The sequence below is a fragment of the Carassius auratus genome, unplaced genomic scaffold (assembly GCF_003368295.1).
Source record: "Carassius auratus strain Wakin unplaced genomic scaffold, ASM336829v1 scaf_tig00019505, whole genome shotgun sequence".
Classification (NCBI taxonomy): domain Eukaryota; kingdom Metazoa; phylum Chordata; class Actinopteri; order Cypriniformes; family Cyprinidae; genus Carassius; species Carassius auratus.
In genome coordinates, this window is record NW_020524963.1 from 44,783 (window position 1) to 72,429 (window position 27,647).

At 35.9% G+C, this 27,647-nt stretch overlaps 2 protein-coding genes across 2 annotated transcripts in view; one reads left to right on the top strand and one right to left on the bottom strand.

The window, feature by feature from the left end:
• LOC113076258 (leukocyte tyrosine kinase receptor-like) overlaps positions 1–12,323 on the top strand; it is a 56,574-nt gene extending 44,251 nt beyond the window's left edge. Inside the window, exons 18-29 of the mRNA XM_026248913.1 lie at positions 1,002–1,154; positions 1,253–1,369; positions 4,641–4,827; positions 6,669–6,759; positions 6,853–6,917; positions 7,857–7,986; positions 8,637–8,734; positions 8,894–8,986; positions 9,099–9,200; positions 9,339–9,473; positions 10,227–10,317; positions 11,070–12,323. Coding sequence (XP_026104698.1) covers positions 1,002–1,154; positions 1,253–1,369; positions 4,641–4,827; positions 6,669–6,759; positions 6,853–6,917; positions 7,857–7,986; positions 8,637–8,734; positions 8,894–8,986; positions 9,099–9,200; positions 9,339–9,473; positions 10,227–10,317; positions 11,070–12,038 — 2,231 coding nt within the window. The 3' untranslated portion in view covers positions 12,039–12,323. The remainder of the gene's footprint in view (positions 1–1,001; positions 1,155–1,252; positions 1,370–4,640; positions 4,828–6,668; positions 6,760–6,852; positions 6,918–7,856; positions 7,987–8,636; positions 8,735–8,893; positions 8,987–9,098; positions 9,201–9,338; positions 9,474–10,226; positions 10,318–11,069) is intronic.
• Positions 12,324–14,762: 2,439 nt separating this feature from the next.
• LOC113076259 (inositol-trisphosphate 3-kinase A-like) lies at positions 14,763–27,580 on the bottom strand. Its single transcript, XM_026248914.1, has 7 exons — positions 26,876–27,580; positions 19,923–20,022; positions 18,880–19,093; positions 17,818–18,022; positions 17,071–17,169; positions 16,553–16,624; positions 14,763–15,897 (listed from the first exon to the last, which is right to left on the bottom strand). The coding sequence occupies exons 1-7, from the start codon at positions 27,320–27,322 to the stop codon at positions 15,694–15,696; spliced, it is 1,341 nt and encodes a 446-aa protein (XP_026104699.1). The 5' UTR covers positions 27,323–27,580; the 3' UTR covers positions 14,763–15,693.
• Positions 27,581–27,647: the final 67 nt, after the last annotated feature.

Here is a 27,647-nt window from a genome sequence, read left to right on the forward strand (position 1 = left end):
CTCTTAAATTTACACACCCCTTACAACTGTAAGACATAAAAAAAATTTAAGAGCGAAATAACAAAAAAATTATAGTGTCTTAAAAAATAAGATCTGTTTAAAAAAATGTTTGTTTAGTTCTTATTAAAATGTCTTTAATTACACAAATCCAGAAACAGTCACTAAATCTTGCAGAATTTTTGCCAAAATGTATACACAGACACATGTATGTCACCTAGAAAAGAAATCTGAAATAAATCCACCAATTGGTTCAGTATTTTTCAATACACCCAGTATGCACTGGCACTGAGTGTTTTTTCTCATAGACGTTGGCTGTATTGAGAAAACAGGCCATGCACACATCCACACTGATTCAGTAATAAACTTGAAAACTTGTGGTAGATAATAGAAGACCTTATGTGACTTATTGAAGCTGGCGCCACTGTTTATTACTGCAAGTGTGTTTTGAGTTAAAGGGCCAGAATTCAGACTGACTGTGGCTTATGAGGCCGAGCACACATTTCTGATATTACTTCACGATAACTTCATTATTAATTCATTAACAAACATTATAAAATGCTTAACAGAATAGTTTAAAAAAGGTTCAGGGCAACTAGTTGCTAGTTAATTAACCAATTATTAATGCTATGATAAACTGTCATAAATTTAAATATGAATTTTATTTTTTAGAATTTTAGAATTTAGTAGACGCTGGAAATAATGTTTATGTTTTATATTAAATTTAATATTTTAAACTGTAAATTTTTGTTTGTAGCCGAAATTGTAATTTTCTTTTTCAACATCTACCTCAAGGCAAAAAAACAAACTTCTTTTTTTTTTTTTTTTTTTTTTTTTTAAATAGGGGCTTTAAACTCCCGATAATTTAGATGAATAGTTATCTTGTTTGTTTTTCCCCAGATTTCAAGATTCCCAATTTTTTTTTCCAAGAAGACCCCCTAGACTGTAGCACTGGGGTTGTGAAGCAGTGCTGTTCAGTACTGATGAATTTGTATGTGTTCTAGCTATGGAGAGTCATGGGGAAGCTGAGATCGAGGTGTATCTGAACTGCAGCCACTGTCAGACCCAGAGCTGTAAGAGAGATGAAGATCCCAGACTCATCCTCTGCCTGTGTGACAGCGATGAGGTTCTTGCACCAGATAACGTCACCTGCCTAGGTACTTAAACAGCCGGTGGCCATTTGCCCTTCAAAGTTAGCCTATAAAAGCATTTGTTTGAAATATTTCTAATTCACCACTTATTTTATGTCATCCAGCAGTTGTTCCATTGGGCTCCCTGGCAGATGGACCCCCATCCCTGGTATTTATCCTGGTTGTGATCGCATCCACGTTAGTTACAGGTGTTGTTCTGACCTGTGCCAGCCTCACGCTCAGTAAGAGACTCTTCCAGTTCTGCATCAGCTCTGTACCCTCTGCATTCCATCGTCTCTGACATGCTTTTATCTCCCTGGGACTTATTTAGGTTTGCAAAAAACTGCATTTCCTAGAAGAGCAAATTCAGGGGAGTGCAACATCAGTGCCTTTAGAGCTTTTAGGAACAATAATTGTGAGAACAGCAGGAAGGACAGTGGGAATTATAACCAAAGTTGGTCACTATTTTTTTTTCATGCCCCACAATTATTTTGCAAGTACAAAAATAACTTTAAAATATCAGACACACTGGGCATTAGTGTATCATCATTCAAAAAACCTAAAGAAAATGGATAAAAGATGTGACATGAAAAAAACTGTGACACGAAAAACTAAACACTAGGGACAATTATGTGGCCAAATTGTATACAGCACTTTTATACTGTGGGAAAGGCACAAGTAACAGTGACAGTTAAACATATACACTAGCTTTGGCTATCAGTTTGGCAGCAGTAAGTTTTTCGTAATACTTTATTAATAATAATAATAATCACCAAGGAGGCATTAAATTGATCAAAAGTAACAGTAAAGACATATATCATGCACTTAAATGCTGTTCTTTTGAACTTTGTTCATCAAGAATGCTGAAATAAATATAATATTTAATAATATATCAAATATTTAGCAGCACAATATTAATTGTTGTAAGAAGACTTCTAAATCAGCATTTCTAAAGGACCATGTGACACTGACGACTTGAGAAATGGCTGCTAAAAATTCGGCTTTGCCATTACAGGAACAAATTATATTATAAAATATGTTCAAAAAGAAAACAGTTATTTTAAAGTGGTTTTCATTGTATTTTTGTTCAGATAAATGCAGCCTCGGTGAGCATAAGAGAATTTAAAAAACATTTAAAATTCATACCGAACTTTTGAACCATAGTGCACACAGACTTTCAATTTTTTTATGAATGATCAAATTTGTATTACAGAAGCTTTAAGTTATGCTATATAAGCTAACTGCCAGTTAGGCCTCCAGCAGTATTCACATATATTCATTTGTTTCTTAATTCCTAACATTTTGCGGTTGCGCTTGCTGTTAATTTCACACTGAGTGTAATAAATGGAAAAATGTTTCATTTAACATTTCTTTTCAGTTAGATTTTGAGTGTGTTTTTAATATTTATTCAAATTGCTTGCTTGTTTTTATCTACCGGTACCTAATTTATGTAGTGTTGCACAATATCGCTTAAAGGAACGAGGAGGGAACTAAGACAGGGACTGCTATTAATCTTAAAACATGGCCTCTGAAATTAATGCATGTAAATAAACAATCAAGAAAATTATTTTCAAAACTAACTGCAGTCACACTTGATAGGCTTTTCTGTAAGTGCGTGCTGACCAGTATCTATAGTATTATAATTGCTGCTATTTAACATGTGTGTTTTTATCTGCAACAACGTTTAAAATAGGATTATTTTCCAGTACAGGACAGTGAGGGAATATTGAGGGTGTCATAATGCACTGTCCCTATAAATGTGAGCGTCTTGTGGAATTAATGAGATTATACATTTGTTCTTCAAAAATATTGGTCAAAATTTATAATACTTTCATCGCACTGGTGGCTGTCCAAAACACCGACCTATGAATTTAACTCTCATAAAGGGAGTCTAAAAAAATTCCTTTTTAAGTTTTTTATATCAAGCCAAAAGCAGTGACTTTGGGATGCACCAAGATTTGTGATTATATTGATAATTACTTTATTACATATAAGCACTTAAGATATTTTATTGCATATAAATAGATAAGAAAACAAAAAAGAGATGATAACATGTATGATGGCCGATATTATAAATAAATACTGTTTGGTTTTTCCCCTTACATTACAATTTAAAATGTTATGCTTAAATGAAAATATAGGCATTAAAACATTATAATATGCAATAGAAGCATGGCATAGAAAGAGTGTATTGTTTGAATAGAAGAGAGAAAATACTTGCTTTTATCACCACCTTAATCTGGTCAGTGTCAGTAAATAAAGAATATGGCACTTTACAATAAGGTTCTATTGATTAACTCAAATTAACCAACAATGAGCAATACACAATACACAGCAATACACATTCTTCCACTATATATTAATCTTTGTTACCTTTAGTTAACAATAAAATAAAAATAAAGCTGTTCATTGTTTGTTCACGTTAGCTCAGGTAATATTATACGTCTTACAGAAATATGTATTGTGCATTCCTAGAAATTACCATTTACTTTAAATTTAAACCCATGGGTTTTACTTTAATTACTTGAATTACTTTAAAATTACTTTAAACCCATTACTCTTTAAACATGATTGAGATATGCCATAAACCAACAATCTGTCACGGTGCACTAACTTTATGTATGTGATGGACTCATCACCATAAATGCTTTATTTTTATATTGACCATGCTTAATATCATGTATCCTCCTTATGTTTGACTTAAAAACATATTGTTTTTTTTGACTTGTGCACTAACTGTAAAATGCTGTGCCATGACTTGTTTTGTATGTATTTTTAAGGTAAATAAAGACTTGTCATAACCCAAATTCCCAAAGAGAAGTGAAAAGACATCTTAAAGCATGCTTCTTGAAAAGTTCTTATGCTTTGTATATTTTGAACACTATATTTCATTTTCGGCAATTTACATGTAATCTAAACTCAAATGCAAACAACAGAGGTGAGGTCTCTGGTCCTTAGTTAGCAGAGCTCCACTGGACGCTAATTGTGTGTCTTCCCCTGAGCTCTCCCCCATGCAGGTTGGTAGTCTTTGCTCGGGTTAACCCTACCCCCTCACCCCTAATACCTGGTCAACTTCCTGCCACTGCGCCAGCAGCCCGACGGCAAAAGGGACCCCTCACCTCCACGCAACGCCCTCCCCAGCAGACTACCAACCTGCATCGGGGACATGGGCAGCCTCCACTGAGGGTGAGTCCACCCTGCCCGATCGCTTGCTGACAGGCCCAGAGCTTCAGTCCCCACCTGAGGGGCTTTTTTGGATTTATAATGCACATTTTTTCCTTGATAGAATTCCATGGGAGAAATAAGAGCAGTTGGTTGTTCTGTTTCTTAGAGAAAATTACCACCATGCTGAAAGTCTGTTGACAATTTTAGGATGCATCACTTCATCTTGTACAAATTGTACTCTTAGACCAATAATTATGCAAATCAAGCAGGTGAAATTATTCCTTAAGAGAACTTCTTAAAAACAGTGACACTTTTACTAAATCCTGGTGTGTTTTTGTCTTTTTGCAGTCTATTACCGTAAGAAGAACCACCTGCATGCGGTCAGGATTCGACTACAGAGCCCAGAGTATAAGCTTAGCAAAATCCGCTCATCAACCATAATGACTGACTACAACCCCAACTACTGCTTTGCTGGCAATCCAGCTTCACTGAGCGAGCTTAAAGAGGTTCCACGTAAGAACATCACCCTCCTCAGGTATCTATATGCCACTTCATACATGCTGATTGTTTTTAAATGTTTGTTTTAAAAGTTTTTAAATGAAGTCTCTTATACTCAGGAAGACAAAATACAGTAAGAACAGTAATATTGTGAAATATTATTGCAATTTAAATAACCTTTTCCCCCTTTTTTAATATACTTAATGTAATATATTCTTGTGATGAAAAAGCTGCATTTTCAGCATCATTACACCAGTCTTCAGTGTCACATGGTCCTTCAGAAATCATTCTAAATATGATCGATTCTTAATATTATCAATGTAGAAAACCGTTTTCTGTGGAAACCATGATACTTTTTTCACGATTATTTGATGAATACAAAGTTCAAAAGGACAGCGTTAATTTGAAATAAAAATCTTTCGCTAACTTATTAATGTCTTTATTGTGATAAATATTGGATCTTTGCTGAATGAAAGTATTATTTTTCAAACTATTGAACAGTAGTGCATAATAGATTATTCTGATTATTCTTTAATTTAATCATCCTTTGATCTTAAGACTTTAAGACTTTGATCTTTAGTAATAATCTTTTTTGTTCTTAGAAATTATTGATCTAGGTTAATGTTATTTGTAAATATTGTGTTGCTCAGAGTTTATTCATTATACATTAATGCTAATTTATATAAAACAAATTAAAAAAAAATTCTATAGAAGTTGACATTAACCTAGATTAATACACTAAAAGATTTTTCATTTTTAATTCATGATACCTAATGCATTGTCTAATGTTGACAAGGTTAAGGCTCAAGGATGGTACCTGGAAGAATCCGCATGCACAAAATTCCATGTAAAGTTCTGTGAAATCTTAAGAGTTTGAATGGAAAGTCTTCCATATCCACTGTGCATTGTATGTTTGCATCTGTGCATTACATTTTATTTTGGCTAATTTGGTTAATTCCACTAGCCGGCAATTAGAAAGTAATGCTCTCAACTCCTTCGCAACATATTTGCATTCATTCTGTACAATTTTGAAAATTTAAAGGGAGGGTGAAATGCTCTCCTGTTAATCTTGAGTACCTATAGACTGTAGTACTGCATCCTTCATGTCTCCAAAAATTCTTTAGTTTTATTATATTTATAATAGAAAAATAGAAAAATAATAGCGTTGAGAGCGTTTGGAAGTTGTGACATTACCGTGAGGAAAAAAACATCCAAAACAAACCATGGCTAACAGTCAAATTCAGCCGTTTATTTATGATCCAGAATCAGATCCAGAGGCTGAAATTTAACGAGAGCAGCAGCAGCAACGATGTCTCCATGTGTGTATTCACTGAAACTGTATATATTTGCTTAGCGGTTTTGGAAAATGACTAAGTTCCACTTTATGTCGTCTTTTTTTTTTTAAAGGTGTAACTTACAAGGTTTACTTGATGTGCTTACGCGCCGATAGCTAAGTTAACAACACAGAGATATTTGAAGCAGTTTTACTCACCGCCTGCGGTTCCAACACACGATCGTGACCCTTTTTCGTTGGGATTGCGTCATCCTTAAGAAATAAACGATACGCAAATCCGGCGTCAAACTGGGTCTTGTTTGTAAAACAAGCATCTTCGAAATGCAGGGAACAAACAAAAACACTTGCACAACTCCGTCGATGCTCTGTTAAAATAAACTCCATCCACTGGTCCCTTAATGTTGTTTTTTTTTTGGGGGGGGGGGGGGGGGTAATCTGTGCAGGGTTTTCTTGCCCTGGCAACCAAAAACACACTTCTCTTGTGACATTTCGCGATGTTCATTTAATATTCTGTGATGACATGTAAAAGTACTGAAAATTGGTTCAATATTTAAACATGTCAGTAATGAAATTTTTTACTATAGGGCATTGGGACACGGTGCTTTTGGGGAAGTGTATGAGGGACAGGTTTTGGGTATGAATGGAGAAAACACAGCCATGCAGGTTGCTATAAAGGTGAGTATTCCCAGATCTGCCTTTCCCTTTGAAACGGGTTTCTGGCTTCTCTTAATTGATTCTGTGTTTTATCTCGCTCCATCCTTCTGACAGACTCTTCCAGAAATCTGTTCTGAGCAGGATGAGATGGATTTCCTAATGGAGGCTCTGATTATGAGGTATGCTTGGCTGCAGCACTGCTGTGGCCCCACATGTGTGCGACAGACAGAACACGAGGGACGAGATATTGCCATTCCTATCCTCTGCTCTCGGTCACACTATCTCTAGGCTATCAAATCTGTTTCTTTTTTTAATCATTTGTTGTGATTAGCAGGTTCACATCTGTTGTTTGTTTTTGAGGGTATGGCATCCTCTTTAGTCAAGCAGCAGATATTTTCTAGTGATTCATAGCAAACCGTACTGTAGCTAATAAAAAACATCATATCCTTCATACTTCATTTGCATGGGCTAGATCAGTGATATATAGATCAGTGGATATTTTCATTTTGACTTGGCTTTGTGAAAATTAATCATGCAGAAATACGTGCATAATATAACTTATAAAAGGTATATTACTATATAAAAATAAAATAAAAATGCATAAATAACTTTAAATTAACATTTTAAAATAAAATATTAAAGCTGTCAAAAGGTGAAAATACCTTTTATTTATTTACTTACATGAAAAATTATTATATTGGTACTAATGATTTACTAGTGCAATACTGAGCTTTATTGGTTGGATTATAGGGATATATTATGTAAGACAAATATAGTTGGAAAAACTAACCTTAATAATGCATATATTTAAAAAAGTTATGATATATCATAAGAAAAAGTCAAAGTATTCCAATGAGATGTTGCTATTTTTTTTTTTCAAGATCTGTAAAATGATCACATTTTTCAGTATACAGTGGCTTAAAGATTTCTCAGAGATCTGTTCATTTTCAATGCTTAAACCAAAATGAGAAAAAAAAAACATTATAATAAATGGAATACAGTCAAATATTCATTTGAAATGACGTATTCACTCAATATTATCATTGACATGCTGTGTGTGAGTCAAGTTGTCCAGTAGTTCAGTAGTTGTTTTTTCCTTCACTCTTTCGTGTCTGCAGTAAGTTCAGCCATCAGAACATTGTGCGCTGTGTTGGCGTCAGTCTGCAGATCCTGCCTCGCTTCATACTCCTTGAGCTCATGACAGGAGGAGACATGAAAACTTTCCTGAGACTAAACCGGCCCAGAACTGTGAGTGTTTGTGTGTGTTTGAGTGTATAGACATCATACTGTTTAGATATAACTCTGTTTCTCATTTTTGCTTTCATGACGATTGTTTGCCAATATGTGTAACATACTTTGCATTAGAAAACAACATTAATTATGAATACCTTATTCTCCGGACTATAAGTCGCAGTTTTTTTCATAGTTTGGCTGGTCCTGCAACTTATAGTCAGGTGCAACTTATTTATCAAAATTAATTTGAAATGAACCAAGAGAAATGAACCAAGAGAAAACATTACCATCTACAGTCGCCAGAGGGTGCTCTATGCTGCTCAGTGCTCCTGTAGCATACCACTGAGTAGCGAAAAGCGCCCTCTGGTGGCTGTAGACGGTAATGTTTTCTCTTGGTTCTTGGTTCTAAATAAATGCGACTTATAGTCCAGTGCGACTTATATATGTTTTTTTCCCTCATCATGACGTATTTTTGGACTGATGCGACTTATACTCAGGTGTGACTTATAGTCAGAAAAATACGGTAATACATTTAATTTATTGTGAAGAGAGGTAAGATAAGCACAATTTAATACAAAACAATAATCTAAAAGAACTTTGATTTGTGCAATAGAAGTACTGTGTAGTTCAGAATTATTAATATTGTGTTTTTTTTTCCCCCACAGAATCAGCCGTCTTCTCTAAGTATGCTGGAGCTTCTACATATGGCCAGAGACATTGCACTTGGTTGTCGCTATCTAGAAGAGAACCACTTCATCCACAGGTGATTTCTCACAGCCAAACCTGACTGAATTTTGCCTTAAAGTAGCATTCATAAGTGGAAACTGCTCTTTAGCGAATATGTAGATGTCATGAACTCATCACAGCCTGTGACCTTGATGTCTCACACAAGTCAAGCAGGTATGTCTGGTGTGTGTTTCAGGGACATTGCAGCACGAAACTGCCTTTTGACCTGTCCCGGTCCAGAGAGAGTGGCTAAAATAGGAGATTTTGGGATGGCTCGAGACATTTATAGGTGCTTTTGTCAAACTTCTTATCTCACATACTTTTTATGTATTTTAGTACCTGTTAAGTGTAATAACGAGCAGAAACATTGAGTTTTGACAAAGGAGTACTTTGCATTGCAGGGCGAGTTACTATAGGAAGGGCGGCCGTGCCATGTTGCCGGTGAAGTGGATGCCACCTGAAGCTTTCCTAGAGGGCATTTTTACATGCAAGACTGACACCTGGTACATAGCAGATCTGGTTTACTGAAAGACCTTCTTTTGTTAGCATCTAAAAAAAAGATAAGCATGTATAAAAAGAGCAGATACTTGGATAATTGAGGCCAGACATGGTCATTACATGCCATTTGTCTCCATCTGCAGGTCTTTTGGGGTACTGCTGTGGGAGATTTTCTCTCTTGGATACATGCCTTATCCCTGCAAGACCAATCAGGAGGTATTGGAGTTTGTAACAGGTGGAGGTCGCATGGATCCGCCGAAGAGCTGCCCGGGCCCTGTGTAAGCAACAATAACAGCTTTGAGAATAGATATCATGCCTAATCTTAACTTAAGAGTGTAGTTCAAGAAAAAAATCTAATTTCTGTCCTTAATTACTCTACCTCATGTTGTTAGAAACCTGTAAGATGTTCATCAGATGTTCATGTGCATCTTTGGAAGACAAATTAAGATATTTTTGATCAAATCTGAGAGCCTTCTGATCCTCCAGACAGCAATGCAACTATCATGTTCAAGGCACAGAAATGTAGTAAGGACATTGTTAAAATAGTCCACGTAATCAGTGGTTCAACCTTCATTTTATGAAGCCACGAAATACTTTTTGTGCGAAAACAAAAATACATTTTTCAGCAGTGTGATAGTTCCCTTGCTGTCTATGCAGGGTCAGAAAGCTTCATCTTAAATCTTAATTTGTGTTCCGAAAATGAACGAAGGTCTTACAGGTTTGGAACGACATTATGGTGAGTAATTAATGACAGAATTTACATTTTTTTGTGAACTATCCCCTTAAAGGGGACATCAAATTATCTATTTTTGACAAGTTGGTATGATTCTTTAGGGTTTTCATAAAAATGTAACAAAAGTGACTTGCATCCAGTGTCCCCTTTAAATAATTGTGAATGTAAAAAAATGTGACATAGAAGCTATGAAGAAGTATATATCATTAGTGAAATGTGACCAATCTGTTTTAATTATCATAATTCCAGAATAATTGTTATAATTACTATAAGTGTTTTGGATTTCGTTCTGTTTTAGCTATCGGATCATGACACAGTGTTGGCAACACTGTCCAGAACACCGACCGAACTTCTCTACTATTTTAGAGAGGATCAACTACTGTACACAGGTATGAGAGAGTCAGAAGCTGACAGATTTAAAATAGTTTTTAGATTTTTAAATTATTATTATTATTATTTTTACATCAAATGGTGAGTTAATTTAATTTGCTTAGATCTGAGGTTTTCAAATATTTTTCTGTCTTGGTACCCGCTTCCTAAAATATATTATTGTGTTTAAACAACTATTTATACTTTATGAGAAAAAATATTAAGCATTATATAATAAAAACAATTCCAAAATTAAATAATTTATTTTTTAATTGTTAAAAACTTTATTACTGGAGCATCTTTAACATTAAACTTGTTCCCAAGTAGCTTGTATTTATATTCTATTATCATTTTTATTAATATTTTAAATGAGCTTTTTTAAATAGAAACATTTTTCATTCAAAAAGTTTTCATTTTTGTTTATGCTTTATATTATGTGCTTTTGTCATTATTCATTTTTATATTTCTGTTTATCTTTATCTTTATTCCACTTTTATTAATTTTAGAACTTTAACCTAAACTTATTCCTTTTAGGTCGTTACCAAGGCAACATTTTTTAAATTCCATTCAAGTTTAATTTAAATTGTGGTTTATTTCAATTCAAACAGAAACCATAAGGAACACCCGAACTACTGGCAGATTTATTTTATTTCTTAATCTTAAAAAGTGGAGTCAACAAAATAAAATAATCCAGAAATAGTAATAACAATCAAAAACCCCACTTGCATCACTTGTATTGACCCTTTTCTTCTTTCATCCTTTGATCCGTCAGGACCCTGATGTCATCAACACCCCTCTTCCAGTAGAGTATGGTCCAGCTGCCGAAGAAGAAGGTGGCACTGTGATCCGTCCTGAAGGATTAGGCAGTATGACCCCTCTTCTAGTGACCCACTCTATGTCCCAGGAAGCTTCCGCTCAAATGGGCATCACTGGTTCAGCCCCACAAGCCCTCAAACCTACAAAGCTACAAAGACTGGTCCATCTCACACAGGAGGGGGGCACATACAGAGAAACATTAGAGCCATCTTGGGCTGAGCCAGTTCCTGCTCCAGGAGTTTGTCCAGGACAATGGCTTCAGGTCCCAGAGAACCGGCCGTGCTCCAGGAGCAGTTCATCGTCAGGCAGCCAGAAGCTAAAGAACAAGACCAAAAACCTTTGGAACCCCACCTACGGCTCCTGGGTCCTGGAGAGCTTGGGAAGAGGGAAGACAGCCTTATGTCACACCCAGTCCATGCCTCTGTCTTGCAACCCCACGTCTACGTCTGTCCCGTCCTCTACTTTGGAGCACATTGACCCTGTAGTAGAAGTTGACACAAATGCCTCGACATCCCCACCTTTGTCTGCAGCATCTTCCCAGACCACGTTCAGTCCTACAGGGCCTCCCTCTCAGAAGGGCCCAACAGGGGCTACGGGCGGCTCACTCGCTGCGGTTATGGACTTGGCAAAACTCCAAAGCTTCCCGTGTGGCAACGTAAACTATGCGTATGATGAGCAGAGCTACGAGACTGAGAGTTTGCCTGTAGTTTTGTCCAAATCTGTGGGGCCCAGCACCAGCTCTGCAGCTATGCCTTCACTTGCTGCCCTTGGCCTGGCCACGACATTTACCCAAAAACCACTGGTGAAACGCCATGCTAGCTATGGACATGAGGATGTAAGGAGGCACACCCAATCTGAGAAACCCACGAGGGACAGGGATTCTGGCTTTTCCTTGTCTGAAGACCTCAGTGTCACCCCTGTGTAGTATTGAAGAATAGTCAAAAATTTTTGGTGTTATTTTGTTTTTGGCACAGAGGTATTTTACTGCAATATCTGCAGTGGATTAGCTAGAGCCAGAATGGCAGGTTAAGGCTGGAATACACTTCACAACTTTTAAAATCAGTGTAATTTTAAAATACTATGCATTGTACATAGGTGAAACAAAGCACCACACACTAAATGACTAAGATTCAGTCACTTCACTTGTTTTCGCAGGCTTAAAAGGTTGATTGTCAAAAGTGTAGAGACGTATCACACCACTCACTCCGAAAGTCACTTTCAAACCAAGTGGTTTTTCATGAATTGGCTTAAAATATCAAACATGTTTGATACTCTCAGAAACTATCAAAGAAATTATCATAGCCTGAAGCTAAAATATGACTCTTTATCCATTTTCTGTGAAATCTGTGACAACCAAAATCTTCAGACTTTGGTTATTTGCGACATCCTTATCCAGACGGCAAATTGGGGCAAAGATCTGAGGAAACGTTTTGTAGTATATTCCAGTCTTTAGTAACTGTATGTTGGAAACTATGAGCAAGAGACTACATCGTTGCTGTGTGGTACCAAAGACATGAGGAGTCGTAGCTAATTTGCCATTATGAGGCGGCAAATGGCTGATGGTTTCTATGGAAACTTCCACTTGGCTAATAGCAGCCCTTTTACACTGGATTCTCATCTACTGTCAACACTGTGAAAACATGATGCTCACTTTAAGGACCCCATGAAGTGAGAAGTCCTTTTCTACTGATTAGTCATAATTATCAATGAATACATATGTAGGTTTAGATGTCCTTTACAAATTTGCAATTTGCAGCTGGTTTTAAGTTTATATTACAGGAAGATCCAAAGCATGTTCAGACCGTAACATTGAATTGATTTGTTAAAAGTAGTTGTTTGCTTTAAGCTATTTAAGTGATTTGAACAGCTTTAAAAGTAACACAAAAAAGTTGATCTAAAAAAGGCACAGTCAAATTGTTATTATTTACTTACCATCAAGTTGTTCCAAAACTGTATGACATTCTTTCTTCTATATTTTCAAAAATATCTGATGAAATGATTTTCAAAGCCATTTTTCTCCATACAAAAAAAGTCTGTATGTTGTTTTGGACTGCCATAGCCAACCGGTCTGTATTTTTTTCCCCTCTTTTAGAAAGTTGTGGAAACGCTATCATGGATTTTTTTTTTTTTCACCATTTTAGAAGGTTACTCAACTTAAGACTTTCACTTCTGAGAAACCCTGGGGATGTGAAAGAAGTCCATGGAAACACTCTATAAAGTATTTCACACACAGAAGAAAGTAAGTCATACAAACATGGACGACATGGAGATTAATAAATGTTGACAATGTTTTTCTCTTTTTTTGGAGGTGGTGGTGGGGGGGGGCTGTCCCTTTAGAGCTTAGCTCTGCAACAAGTAACTCAGAGGTAATCAGATTGTGTTGAAAGTTATTAGTAATAAGGAAATGCTGACAGAAAGCACCACTGATCTCAGATCAGGTAGACTTTACAGGGTGTTTTGACTAGAAAGTAGCATTAAGGACCATTTGTTTAGACTAGATTTAGTGTTTTGTCCATTGTTTTGTCTGATGTTGGCTTTGAAAAATCAACTCATTTACAAACAGTATGTTGCCTTGTCACTGAGTATGTGTTTTGTGTGCGAAACTTTGAGATAAATGTGAGGGCTTCACAAAGGTGTTGCACTTAACTGTGTTAGAAGTAAATGAGGCATGTGATACGGGATGTAATTGTCGTGGCTGCTGCAGAGATTGTATTGATTTACATGTCAATGCACTCCTCTAGGGAGCTTTTCTTTAAGTCGTTCTCAAAAATAATTCTCAAAATGACTATTGTTTCTTAGTACATTTCCCTCAAAAATAAATTAGTAAATAGAAGTGTGGTTTATCTGTGAATTGTGACTGTGTTCCCACAGATCACATGCAGATGACCTATTAGTATTACAGCAAACACAATCACAAACCGCATAACACCTCAGTGAGCGTAATGTGATGCATGAGAAGTTTGATTTTGAAATTATTCTTAGGTCTAATTACGAATTATTCGCCAATATTTTATTATTGTAGTTATTAGGTGAATAATGTTTTTGTGTGCCAAGATTTATTTGTGTGTGGACTTATTAGTTATTTAGTTAGGGACTGCTGAGAAAAGCCTTATGCAATGCACAGATAGATGAGATTGAAGTGTATTAGCACAATCTTGAGTTTACTTTTGTCGTTTAACCGTTTAAATGTTTCATAATTTGACATTGCATTTTAAAGAGCTTACTCTTTTTTTTGTAGGATACTGTATTGAAGGGTAGAAATAGTTTTACTTTAGTCAGGAAAATGATTGCTGTATTTTTGGATTAATATTCCTTTCAAACTGAACTAACCCTTATGATATGTAGCTGTAATATATAATCTCAGTTTTATTGGTGTTTGTTTTATAATTATTATTTTTGTTGACGTTTGATGATCACTGCCAATGTTCTGCATGCATCTTTCTTTTTATAGAAGACTTTGCAGGGGATCGTTTCTAACCAGCCAGATTAGAAATGTACCATCACATCAAGTGAATTTTAACGTACTTGTACCACCTGTAATTTTTATGTTAAAATATGGACATTGTTGTATAATAGCAAACCTTTAAATAAATCGTTTTTGACTATAATCCTGATATCAAAGACTAAAATGAATTTCAGAAACGCAGAATGATTTTTGAGCAGATGTTTTTTTTTTATTTGTCATAAACATACTGCACAGGGAACACTGTAACAAAACTCACCTGTCCCCCTAAACAAAATAGTGTCACAAGGTTAAGTTTGTCTGATAATGAAACACTTTCAGTGGTGTGCAGGTAGAGAAAATGACAACCCAGGTTCTTAAAACCAATACAATATATCCAAGAAAGAATTAATAGGTCCACCCATGATTGATCACTACAGTCAAAGCGATTAATATCATTCTATTGTACAATAAATGCACTAGTGTTGTGCATCATTCACATTGTATAACTGTATATGCATTCTACATAACACACTTCAATGCATGTGCTACACCAACTATACACTTTAGTTTGATGGTACTTTAAGAAACAGTCGGATGTGCAACGTCAATTGTTTGACTAGTGTTTGCAAGGCCTAGACATTGAACGAAATGTTGCTTACAACTAAACTTGATTATATGAAGTCTTATATGAAGTGCGCAGAAATAAACACTTGACTTTAATAGATTCCAGCATGCAAACCCAGCCAAAGGAACTGGACAAGCTAAACTGATTTTGTTCATCATTATCTTAAAAACTTTGATTGAAAGGTCTATGCTTAAGTGATTGAAATTTGTTTTATATGCACACATAAATTGTGCCCTCATATGCATTTCTTTACAATTACATTTTGTCTTCAACCTTTTTTTTCTTTTTGGACTGTGGGGAAGAGTAACTGCATAATGCATTATAACGACAGATATTCATGGTGCATTTATTAAAACCATGATCAGGGTGAGATACTTTTACAGCCTAACACTGTAAAGTAATGGACTTTGTCTCTGGTAGCCTCCCTATAATGCACTGCAGAAGGTTTAGAAGTGTCTATTAGCATACTGTCACTTTCACTCGGACAGTGAGAAGTTTGCAGTCAAAAGGTCACTCCCTGGCCAATGTGGAAAGGGTTTGCAGCAGGTTCTCCAGGCCCCACAAGTATCCGTCTTCCCGGTTGCCCTCCTCCCAGGGTCTGTAGTGATCCAGGTTCTGTCCGTCTAGGAGAGGTGTAGTCTTACCAAAATCAATGAGCCAGACTTCAGCTCTCTCTGTGTGATCGTGAATGAAGAGAAGCGAACTCCCAATTACCTTAAAGACATAAAATTTTTTTTTAAGAGATATGCTCGGCAAGTCTCCATTTATTTGATCAAAAATACAGAAAAAACTGTACTAATTAGTGTCATTACTACAGTCTTCAGTGTCGCATGATCCTTCAGAAATCATTCTAACATACTGCTTTGTGCTCTCAAGAAACATTTCTTATTATTATCAGTGTTGAAAACCGTTAAATAAAAATTTCCCCCAATATGCTTTAAAGAATAGAAAGTTCAAAATAACTTTTATGAAACATAAAAGTATTTACTGACTAACAATTAATGTGTCCTTGCTGAATAACAGTATTCATGTATTTCCTTAAATCTTACTAACCCCAAATACTACAGTACAGTTCAACCTTAATTATATAATGGATAATGAATAAAATAATATTAATTCATATTCAATATAAAAAAATATATTCTTAGACATTACGTAGCTAGATATGAATTATTAAGTTAACTAATTAGATATTAATTGGAATTGCACTGCAATACAGTACAGCTTTAATAAATAATATAGTAGAATATATAGGATATGTTCTAGTTAGACATCAGTTTGGAAAATTAATTGGAAAATGTTAACATTGCACAACGGGGAAAGGATCAAGGTAAAATGCATCATTAAAATATATAAATATATATTTTACCTCGTGTTTCTTGAAGAACTCTGAGGCTTTCAGTGCCTGTTTAATATCTTCAAGCCTTGTAATATAGGAGTTCTGTTAGGTAGGTGAAGGAGAAAGGCACAGCATGAATCATTAATTCAACTAGAATTACTGTATGCTAGAAGTTATTTTTCAGTATTCACTGGAGTGAGGCTCCAATTACACTATCACAACTTATACAGTAAGTGCAGTTAATTTGTTTCAGATTTTATATGCATTATATTCCTGTGTTTGCCAGTTTTAAAATAAAATTATCCTTTAAATATAATGACTTTAAACCATACAGACCCCATATTGAACAGATGAGCTTTTATGATACTGTTTTAACTGCCTTATGGGAGCAACTATATCTAACCTATTTACATCAGACATATCTATCCCGGATACAATGTACTTAAGGTGTTCATTATGCCACAAAGAGAACATCCTTCCATTGAAGTGTAGATGTGCATGCATTATATCACAGAACAGGTTGGTCTAGTTCTCAAGAACTCACGCACAGTTATGTTTTTGTTGCCTTTGACGAAATCCTTAAAGACCTGAATGACGTCTTCCTTTGACCGGGTCTTTTTAAAGTCTGTGTTGCAGGTTTCCCCCCTCTGAAATAAGAAAAGAATGTATTGTTTTGAATGTAAAAGAATAAAAAAGTCAAGTTGAAGAGCTGTTACTGACAAAAACAGCAGGTTGAGGATAATACAGTGGTAAAAAACCTGCGGTATATACCTTTTCAAAAGCTACACTTTTATACCTTTTATGTACTAATATGTACATTTAGCTAGTAATATCTACATTTAATGTACCAATATGGAACCTTTAGGTACAAATGTGTACCTTTGGAAAAGTTGCCACTACTTTGTGAAACCTTTTGTACCTTTTTTTTCGGCGAGTGTACAAAACATGTCAGTAAATACATTAATTCTTGTAGACTTAATAGTGTTTAAAATGATTTGTAAATTATCTTAAACTGATTTGTGTTAGTACATAAAATAATAAACAAACAAAAAAAGATAATGATTACATTATTTTATATTTTATTAATAGTATTATAGGACATTTATTTACTTATTTTCAATAGTAATAATTGTATTTATTTATGTGTTTAATAATTTAATAATGAAGTTTTATTATTATTCATTATTATTAATAATAACTAAGTTAATATTCATTAATTAATATTACAAGTACAAGATTCAAAAACCTGGTTTTCGGCTGAACTTAAATTCTGCTTGCTGTGATTTTTAGGCTACCTTTATACCCTCAATGCGGAAGCCTAGAGTGTTAGTAGAGCTGAGACTTTCTCTCCACTGCATATAACGTGGTTTGGTAACAGCCCTCTGTTTCTTCTCCTCCACTGTAGGAGCCTCTCCGTCCACCTCCAGCATCTTATTATACAAGTCTTCACGCAGCTTTGGCTTCACCCTGGCCCGCGCCAACTCCTCCTCCAGATATGTCCTGAAAAGAAAGAAAGAAAGAAGCAGATTTTTAAATAACCTAATGGAAAGGTCAATTAATCATGCCTAAAACGTTAATTCAGTCATCTGCAGTTTTTATTTTTTGCATGCTTGAACTTTACTTGACTTCCTGTGTGAGAAGAGGAAGTCACCAAGGGACTCCTTGCACAAAATCTCTCTCAGTGCGTAAAAAGAATGCACAAGTGTGTTTGTGTGTGTGTGTGTGTGTGTGAGAAGGAAGCCCTCAGGGACGCCCCGAGTCTGCCTCGCTAAGTGTGCATTTAAGTTTTGACTGCATGTGCACAGGAAGTGGTTATTATTGCTGTGCGAGGGCCTCTCTCTCTCCTCGCGAGCTCCACCCATCGCCCTGACAGGATGCAGGCCAACAACCAGAACAGGTGTTTCGACAGGCACAGTAAACCAGCCATACACAATGTATTAGCATGACGATAAAATGAAAAGAATTACGCATTAGCAAAACAAGTAATATGTTCTGTGTTACATTTAATGAAAATAATTTTAATGTATTATTACTATTTTAAAAAATATATATATAATTAATAGTTAATATTTAAATATTTAAATATTTGCAATGCTCTATTTCAAATAAATTCTGTGAACGCCGTGACAAAATGTTTTACGGTTTGTACAATATTAAACTGCACAATTGTTTTCAGCAATGCTACAATAAAAGTTAACATCGTAAAGATCTAACTGTGTTTATTCCACACGCATTCACTGTTTCTCTTGCTAAAATTATCATAAAAAATAAAGTATGGGAAAGTTAACAAATGACACTCAAAATATATAGTAAATTCATTTTTTTGGCAAAAAAAAAAAAAAAAACTATTACTCTACCTCACTCCCATCTTGCAGTCCATGACATTGGGCAAATCAAATTTAGCCAAAAGGTCTTTCATTTTGAGAAAAAGCTCTCCGTCTCTCTCGACCACTCCATAGTAGCTGGGCACGAAGGAATGTAAAGCGTCCTCTTTCAGCCTCTCGAAACACAGCTTCTCATTCTCTGAGAACTTCTTCAGGATGGAGCCCTCATCCCCTGCTTTAAAGCTGCCTGGGCAGAAACACAAACACAGACAAAGGATGACTGGAGTCACTGGAGCACATAACATCAACACTGAGCCGCACAGACCTTAGTCAGGATCATCTGTTAGTTGATATGAACATTGCATGATAAATCATTAATGTTTGACATCTGCATGTGTTCAGCAACGTTTCAGATATGTTGATGAATATAAGTTTATATGTATACTGTCATGGTTTTGGCATGTGAATATGCGTGAGTCCAGTGTCATCACATAACACTACTCATAACCGCTTCCCTAAAATGGAATCAAATGACTGTACTTCCTCATGGCTTTTACAAAAAAAAAAAAAAATTGTTGTTTACAAAAAAACAGCCAGAAGACAGTGACGTTTTTGACTAGGAGGCAATCTGTCTGAAAATAAATTTGATGGAGATGAGTACAGTATTTATGAAATAATGTCCAAAAAGAAGTTAATAACTACAAATAAAAGCAAAGCTACATAAAATATGCTAAATTTTTGACTTTTAATTTACATTCAAAATGACTGCTTTCAAGAACAATAATTACAGAGTAAAAAGCGTCTAATTTGGTTTTAACGATCGCTTTTTAAAACAAGTAACCAAAATAATAGTGTAAAAACAATATTCATGTCTGAAGGTTGAGGTTAATAATTTAATAATTATCATAGAAATTTGTTTAAAAAAAAAAAAATGTAATATAAATATTCAATTATTGGTTGCATGTTGATTGTAAATTGCAGTCCTATATGCATTTACCCCGGAAACTGTGTAAATATGGAACTGTAACATGCATTTAAATTGGACTAAAATGTGCTGAATTTGGCAGGGGTGTTACCTTTATGGCCTGCTAACTGAACCCAGGATATTCGTCTTCGCTGTGAGTTCACTAATGGGCAACTGACAATAGTCTTCAGCTTCCACCAGGCATTGCTTTGCTGGAACACATTAAAACATAATCATTCATGACTATGGAATACATCGAATACTCAGCTGTAAATAAAACTCAATCCTTGACCATCTGACAATAGGTCTGAGATAAAAGAAGTGTGACCAGTGACCAAAACCAACTGACAGCGTTTTTCAACACTCCACAATGTTCCTTCAGTGTGTGAGACTGAGTCATACACACACGGTCTCAGTTGGAGCTGTGAAGCTATGTAATCTAGCACTTCAGCCCATAACATAGACGTATGGTTTGCTGCCCATTTCAAATAAACATTCGGAAAAACAAGTCTGTTAATTTGAGGAGTAACATTTGCATAGCACACTGCCTCTTATAAGATGTTTCTTGAAGTCAGTGTGATGTTACAACACCCTTTACTTTAATAATGTGACATACTTTCAATTGAACCAGGTGAACCAGGAGGTCCAATTGTATCATTTTCCAAATAAAGTCAATTGTGATTTTATTTTAATTATGATGTAACAGACGCAGCGACAGATCGTGTTTTCTATATTGTGACATAAATCAAATAAAGAAATTTGGGGCAGGACTTGGCTCTATCGCTTGTTGACTGGATAGATATACACACACACTGCTATTCAAAACTTTGTGATCAATGTGATTTTTTATGTTTGTTTTTTTATGTATGTTTATTATGCTCATCAAGATATTGTGAAACATTATTGCCATTTAAAATAAGCTTTCTATTTTAATTTATATTTTAAATGTAATCAATTACTGTGATGTAAAGCTGAAACAGTTGTGCTGCTATATATATATATATATATATATATATATATATATATATATATATATATATATATATATATATATATATATATATATTTGGATTCTTTGATAGATAAAAAGTTATAATATAAATGAATAAAGTTATAATAAAAAGAACAGCATTTCATTCAAATATTATTTTTTAAGTAACAATATAGACTTCCGGTCAAAGGTATGGGGTTTTTTTTTTGAAAGCAATTAATAGGCTCACACACACACATTTAAATAAATAATACAAAAATAAACATTAATTAGATCAACAATAGTTTAATATGATCTTGTTTTCAGAGATATTGGGATCCCAAAAATGTTTTTGATTAATTGCTTAGCCCTACAATAAAAAAGTAAATTTCATGCCAAGTTCATGGTTTCGATATAAAGATTCATTATACTTTAACATCAATTGTCATGTACTGTACCTTACTGAGATAATCACCAATCACTTCCATTTTCTGTATTTTTTGTTACTTAATAAATATTAAATGTTCTTCACAGCAGTAAAAATAGATTACATATTTTTCTTAAATGCACTTTAATGACCTAATCTGTAAAAATAAAATGTAAGGGAAAAAAAAGCTTTAGGAAAAGGGTGCAGGTGTTGAAATGTTAAGGGTGTAACTGAAGTGCAGTGTTTGTTCTTCCACTTAATATGGAAAGAAATGTGTTTGTTACTTTCTGCCTCTGCTGATGAAGCAGATGAGTGAAGTTTGCCAACATATGTTGAATTCAACCTCAGGTACAACAGCTGAATGGAAAACAATACAATACTTTACAATACAGTGTGCAGCAATTATTACTGAGCCTTCAAAATGGATGTGGTACAAAAAACTTTGGACAAGATCCAGAGAGTACATCATATTATTTAAAGTCACACAGACTGCGTACGGCCCTGTATAAATACAGAGAAAAGCCATAAACCAAAGGGTATGCCCCGCACTTTGTGAAGCTGTGCACACACATTTTTAACACACCCATAACTAAATATTGAACTGGACAGTCATGCAGACAATTCAAACAATATGGTGCCAACTCTCAAACAACTACCAATCATGTTTTATGAAAATGTGACATGTTTCTATGAAAACGCTTTACCTTGAATAAACATCTACTGAATCACAAAAAAAAGTCAACACTCATCTGTTTTGTCTCTTTGCTACTGAATATTACATTTCAGCAGTCATTCGAAATGTTTTGCACGATTATAATAATTGATTATTAAAAACGAGGCACTTGAAATTATAGAAATATCAAAGTGAAAATATAAAGCTTAAAGCTGAACGTGACATCTTTGGTATCTTTTATTTACTAGTTAGACAAAAAAACTCAACTTAGTTTTACTGTGACTACATTTTGAAGAATAGGCTATTTTTACTTAAACAGAGGATTGACATTTTTTTTTACATTGCCAATCCTCTTTTGTAGTGAAAATGTTCTGCAAGAAAAAATAAAATAAATAAAAAGAATAATTTCAAACGTGAGTATTAAAATATGCATTATAGTCACAAGAGTTTATAAAACTGACCTGAGCTGCTCTACCATCGAACTGTGGGAGGAAACTTGTTTGTGACACTGTGGCTTCTGCTTAAATGTCAAACGGTAATGAGTTTATGTTTTGATACAGGCTGATAAAATGAAGTGTTTGTCACTGTGTGTGTTTTCCTTTTTCAGAATAGGTGTCTGCAACAGCTCTGCGTAAACATTCAGTTTATAAGCTCTAAATGGCTTTTTACAGTGTCATTGAGCTTGACTTTTATTGGGCTAAAGAAGATGAACATTCATCAGTTCATTCGATGCAAGGTGTGTAACTTTCCGAAAAAGAAAGAACAGATACTACGCAGACATGGCGTCAAGATTTACAGAGGCAAAGTGTTTAAAGTACAATGACAGCGAAGGCCTTCTATGGGAGCGAATGAGCTTGAGGACCACCAAACATAAGACATCCGTTCAGAATAATCAAGAATAAGACGATTGGTGAGATTTATCTATTAAGCACTGGGTTAAAAAATACTATTTCTACATTTTTATTTGCTCTGTTTTTTAAAGACTTTTATAGTCCTTTCATTTACATTCACCCTTACATTCATGCATTTGGCAGATGCTTCAATCCAAAGTGAGTTTTAATGTATTCAAAGTAACTTTCCCACCCAATGACTGCAATATTTTTTTTTTTAAATGACAAAGGTCATCACTTTTACCTCTATTTCAGAAATTATAAGAATGTATTAAAAAGGCTTTAGCACAAAGCGGTTAAGCCTGTTGAGCTTGTTATTTTAACACTCAAAGTGCTGCCAACTTGTTAAAGCTGCACGCCTGTGATATTTGCCCAACTCAAACTACATTGAAGATACTTAATGCAAACAAAAAATAAACAATTCCGGTAAAAAACTTTGAACATCCTACTTTGTAAACAATGATGCAATGGATGGATGGATATCTCCGTTATATTTTTTAGCTATTTACTACTGCAAATATTTAATAAGAAAGAACATAGAAGAGCCACATGATACAAATCTAGCCACAAATACCATGTGTTGTTTTCACGCAGTGAACAGACATGCTTTCACAATTAGGAGCAAGTACAGACAAACAAACACCCACACGAACGTAGCATAATCATGACCTTGAATGAGCTCTTTACATCCATCAATTGAACAAAAAGCTGTTATTGGATATGAAGATTTCAATCAAGTTTTCTTATACCTCAGTCTTAATTACAAAAAATTTTATTCTTCAAGATACAATGACAGTTATCAGAAGCCTCACTGGCAACTCAAGAACAGATAAAAACTATTTCATAACTTTCAACAAGACAGTTCCTCATTGCCAGTCTCATGTTCTCATGATTGTCTGCTTTTATTTTTAAAAGGTCATATGACATTGCTAAAAAGAGCATTATTTTGCGTATTTGGTATAACGCAATGTATCCGGTTTAAGGTTAAAAAAAACATATGATGTGCATTATTTTTTCCCCTTTGTGGCCCACCTTTCTGAAATGTATCGATTTTTACAAAGCTCATTGTTCTGAAAAAGCGAGCTGTGCTCTGATTGGCCAGCTATATGTGATTGGCTGAATACCTCAAGCGTGTGACTGGAAAGTTACGCACTTTAACATACTGTCATGCCGTCTCCCAGCAGGACGAGACTGAGTCCATTTTAAATGATTCAGTTCGACCAGTTCACTAAGAAGATCCGGTTTAATAGAACGATTTGTTCGCGTAACAAATGAGGCATTGTTGCATCCAGTGGGGACATAATTACTGATTATAATGACTTATACTATGTTTTTTATGTGTTTCGTTGCATATCACGCTGTGTAAACATAAAACCATGTCTGCATTAGTGATCGGAGAAAAAACAAACAACAAGTGCTACTCTACACCGCTCAAAACTTGTGTTTGAATCATCATTTAAATATAAAAAACTTACTTACAGACCATGAGTCAGAAGCCCCAGACTGTCCTTGCAAAGCTGGAATTGCCCAACTTTATAGAAAAAGCCTTCGTGCTATGGACACATTGTAGGCTACTGGTTCAGGAAACAGTCCTCCATAAAATACGCAGCACACATCTTAATATTTGGTTGAACTGTTCTGGAACAGTGTTGAAAATATAATTTAACCACTTATTTCTAGTTGCGTCCTCTTTTGAAAGGCCAAAGTAGCTTCGCTTTCACAATAGCCACGTTTCCATTGTCGAGCTTAAACCGGGTGTGCTAGTGCGTGCCAGTGCCAGTCGTGTTTCCACTGTCACTTTCGGGGCTTGATCATGCCTCGTCGGGGCTTCCTCTGGGCCAACGGCCAGGGTTTTTTGCCCGACGAAAACCTTGGGCCAAAGCGGGCCAGCTGGGGCTAGGGGAGTGGTTATGAACAAAGGCGGAGTTTCTCCGCATCTGGAGAGTCCAGCGCTGCAGATCATTTCAGAAAGATAACAGCTTTAACATCAGTATTAAAGACTCTTTTAAAATTCATCGCTTAAAATCAATAAAATTTTAAGCGATGTAAAAAAGCGGTGGGGAAGTCGTGGGCCTAATGGTTAGAGCGTCGGACTCCCAATCGAAGGGTTGTGAGTTTGAGTCTCGGGCCGGACAGAATTGTGGGTGGGGGGAGTGCATGAACAGCTCTCTCTCCACCTTCAATACCACGACTTAGGTGCCCTTGAGCAAGGCATCGAACCCCCAACTGCTCCCCAGGCGCCGCAGCATAAATGGCTGCCCACTGCTCCGGGTGTGTGTGTGTGTGTGTGTGTGTGTTCACTGCTCTGTGTGTGTGCATTTCGGATGGGTTAAATGCAGAGCACAAATTCTGAGTATGGGTCACCATACTTAGCTGAATGTCACTTTCACTCATTCACAAAAGACTATGCACAGTAAACTATAACGTAAACATGGTAAATATGACCGCTTGAAAAAATCAGACGTCAGCTTCTTATTCTCTATCACAATCGTGTATTTATTTAGTAACTAATATTATCAGTCATAAATCTTGTCTCGAGAGTTCAGCTCCACGTTAAAATCATAAAAATATAATAATGTTTTAGTGTGGAGCTTTTATAAAAATAGATATATTATCATTCATTCTAAATGTGACGTATAGGCTACTGTGGCTACAAATAAACAGAAACAGACTCGACTGAATAAGCAGGCTATTTTCATAAGTGTATAAAATAAATAAATAAAATATAAATACATTTATTTCTGTGCGATTAATTTTAGGTCCTGATAAATTAATTCATTATGATCAATGTATAATTTATTCTTTAGTAAAACATCAATTCTTTAAAGGTTTTTAAAGGTTTATGATGACCAAGCCATAAAATAAAGCCTTTTTAATTTTTCTTAAAGAGAGTTCCTTGGAGTTTCCTATTTGTTCTATATTTTGATTATCCCATCCAAAGAGCACCTCAATCTAACATTTTGAGTCCTGGAAGCGCCCCGCTATAGACATTTGATTGATGCTTTTGAATTTGAATATTTAACAAAGCATGCAAACAAACGGCCGCTTTTATAATGTTCGTTTTGTGATCGTGCATGTTCCAGTGATTTATTTCTTATTCGTTTTCTGATAACTTCTTTTTGTTGGTGAAATGATGGGGTTGAGTGAAGTTGCTCCTGAGAGGCGTGTACAGGGCGTGTTTTAGTGAAGTGCAGCGGAGCTTCAGGCTCGACTGTGGAAAACCTGCGCTATTCTGGCCTCGGTGCTACTGGCCCGAGGCTATTAGCCCTGCCTGACCCGTTTTAAACCCTGGCTCGCACTGGCCCGACAGTGGAAATGCGGCTAATGAAACACAGCTCCTCCACAACAACACTACAGCAAAAATCAAAGTTACACCTTCTTTCTTTGTGTGAACATTTGGCGGCGTTATGCAAATCTTCCCACATAGTGATGTAGACATGTGGGAGGCATTTTAGGGGGGTGTATTTGATAACAGTTTGACTCTTAACTGTTATAAAGAATATCTCTTTGGATTTGAGACTTTAGTCTTTACAACTTTACAGATATTCTTGATGCACCAAGAGCTTGTAACACTCCAAAGAGAAAGGAAAAATTTATATTGCATCATATGACCCCTTTAAAGAGATTTTAAAGATCTTTAAGAATAAAGAGCCCATAATTTAATTCACCCCAAGTCTATTTAGAAGTCTATATTTACTATATAACAAACAAATCCCAATAAAAAAATTACAATTATTTCTTATATATCTTATAGTCATAAGTCATTAATTTGCTGAAAATCCCATTACAGGATGCCAAATGTTAGGCTCAAATGTGACAACTTGCCCCATATACTCTGATAACACGACCCACTATTGCACCAGGTTTTTACAAAAGATGTTTAATGAACTCAAATAATTTCCCCCCTGTGTAATCTCGTTTGAAAAATACAATAGCTTAGTGCAGCCAGAATTAGAAACTGAATGTTGACTCTATACTGAAAAATATTCACAAGAGTAAAAAGTGCGACAACTAGCCCCTTTACAAACTCAACACCTACCTCGGTCTACCAATGAGTTCGTGCCTTCTCTATAGATTATAGAACGTGAATGACTACATAACCTACCTCTCCTGAATCTACTGAGTCCCCCAAATGTTCGAGAGTCACGATGCCTTTGCTTTTGGTCTCGTTGTCGCTGAGGATGTCATCCTCCGACTCGTCAAACGCCGTGGAGGAGCCGTTGGAGGAGATGGAGGAGTTGGAGAGTTTGCGGCGCAGCCGTCCGTTCACCTCCTCCTCCAGATCCTCCTCAGTGATCTCCCGTGAGTCCCCATCAGACGTGATGGTCACCTGCGGAACTAGGCACCCTCTCCCACGGTTACCGTCGGAGAGAAAGCCTGCTTGCCCACTGAACTGTTCCGCCATCTGTGCTTGATCATCACAAATCTCTGTGGATGAAAAGTTTCCTGCGCGCCCTCCTCCTCCTCCTCCTCCTCTCCGGGATCCGTCGCCAACCGGAGACGAATGGAAGAACACCGCCTCTCTTAGCGACCTCCGCCTCTGTTTGGGCATTGAGGTGCCAGGAGGGCTCAGATTGTCCCACCTCTCTCCGAGGGGCCACACGCTGAAATATTGAGATGGGGCCCCTAAAATAAATCCAGTGTGTCAGTGGCTTCGTTTCCAGTAAGTTATATAACAAACGATCTCCATCCAGATAAGTTAGTTTGTCTTCGCGTGAGTGCGTGGAGGCGCGTTCACAGTCTGGGAGCCCCTGCTGTAAACAGCGCTCGAGCTGTGTGAACACACACCTTCCGCGTTAGAAGCGTTTCCTCGCTCTTCCTGACTTTTAATTTGGCTTTTGCTTGGTAGCTCATTTCCTTATTCAGTGTAGAATTCG

Coding starts and splice junctions, on each gene's coding strand:
- LOC113076259 (XM_026248914.1), bottom strand. CDS start 27,322: ATGCCCAAACAGAGGCGGAGGTCGCTAAGAGAGGCGGTGTTCTTCCAT. Junction 20,023..26,875: donor ACTCAGTAGATTCAGGAGAG/GTAGGTTATGTA, acceptor AATGTGTTCCAG/CAAAGCAATGCCTGGTGGAA. Junction 15,898..16,552: donor AGTTCTTCAAGAAACACGAG/GTAAAATATATA, acceptor TATGTCTTTAAG/GTAATTGGGAGTTCGCTTCT.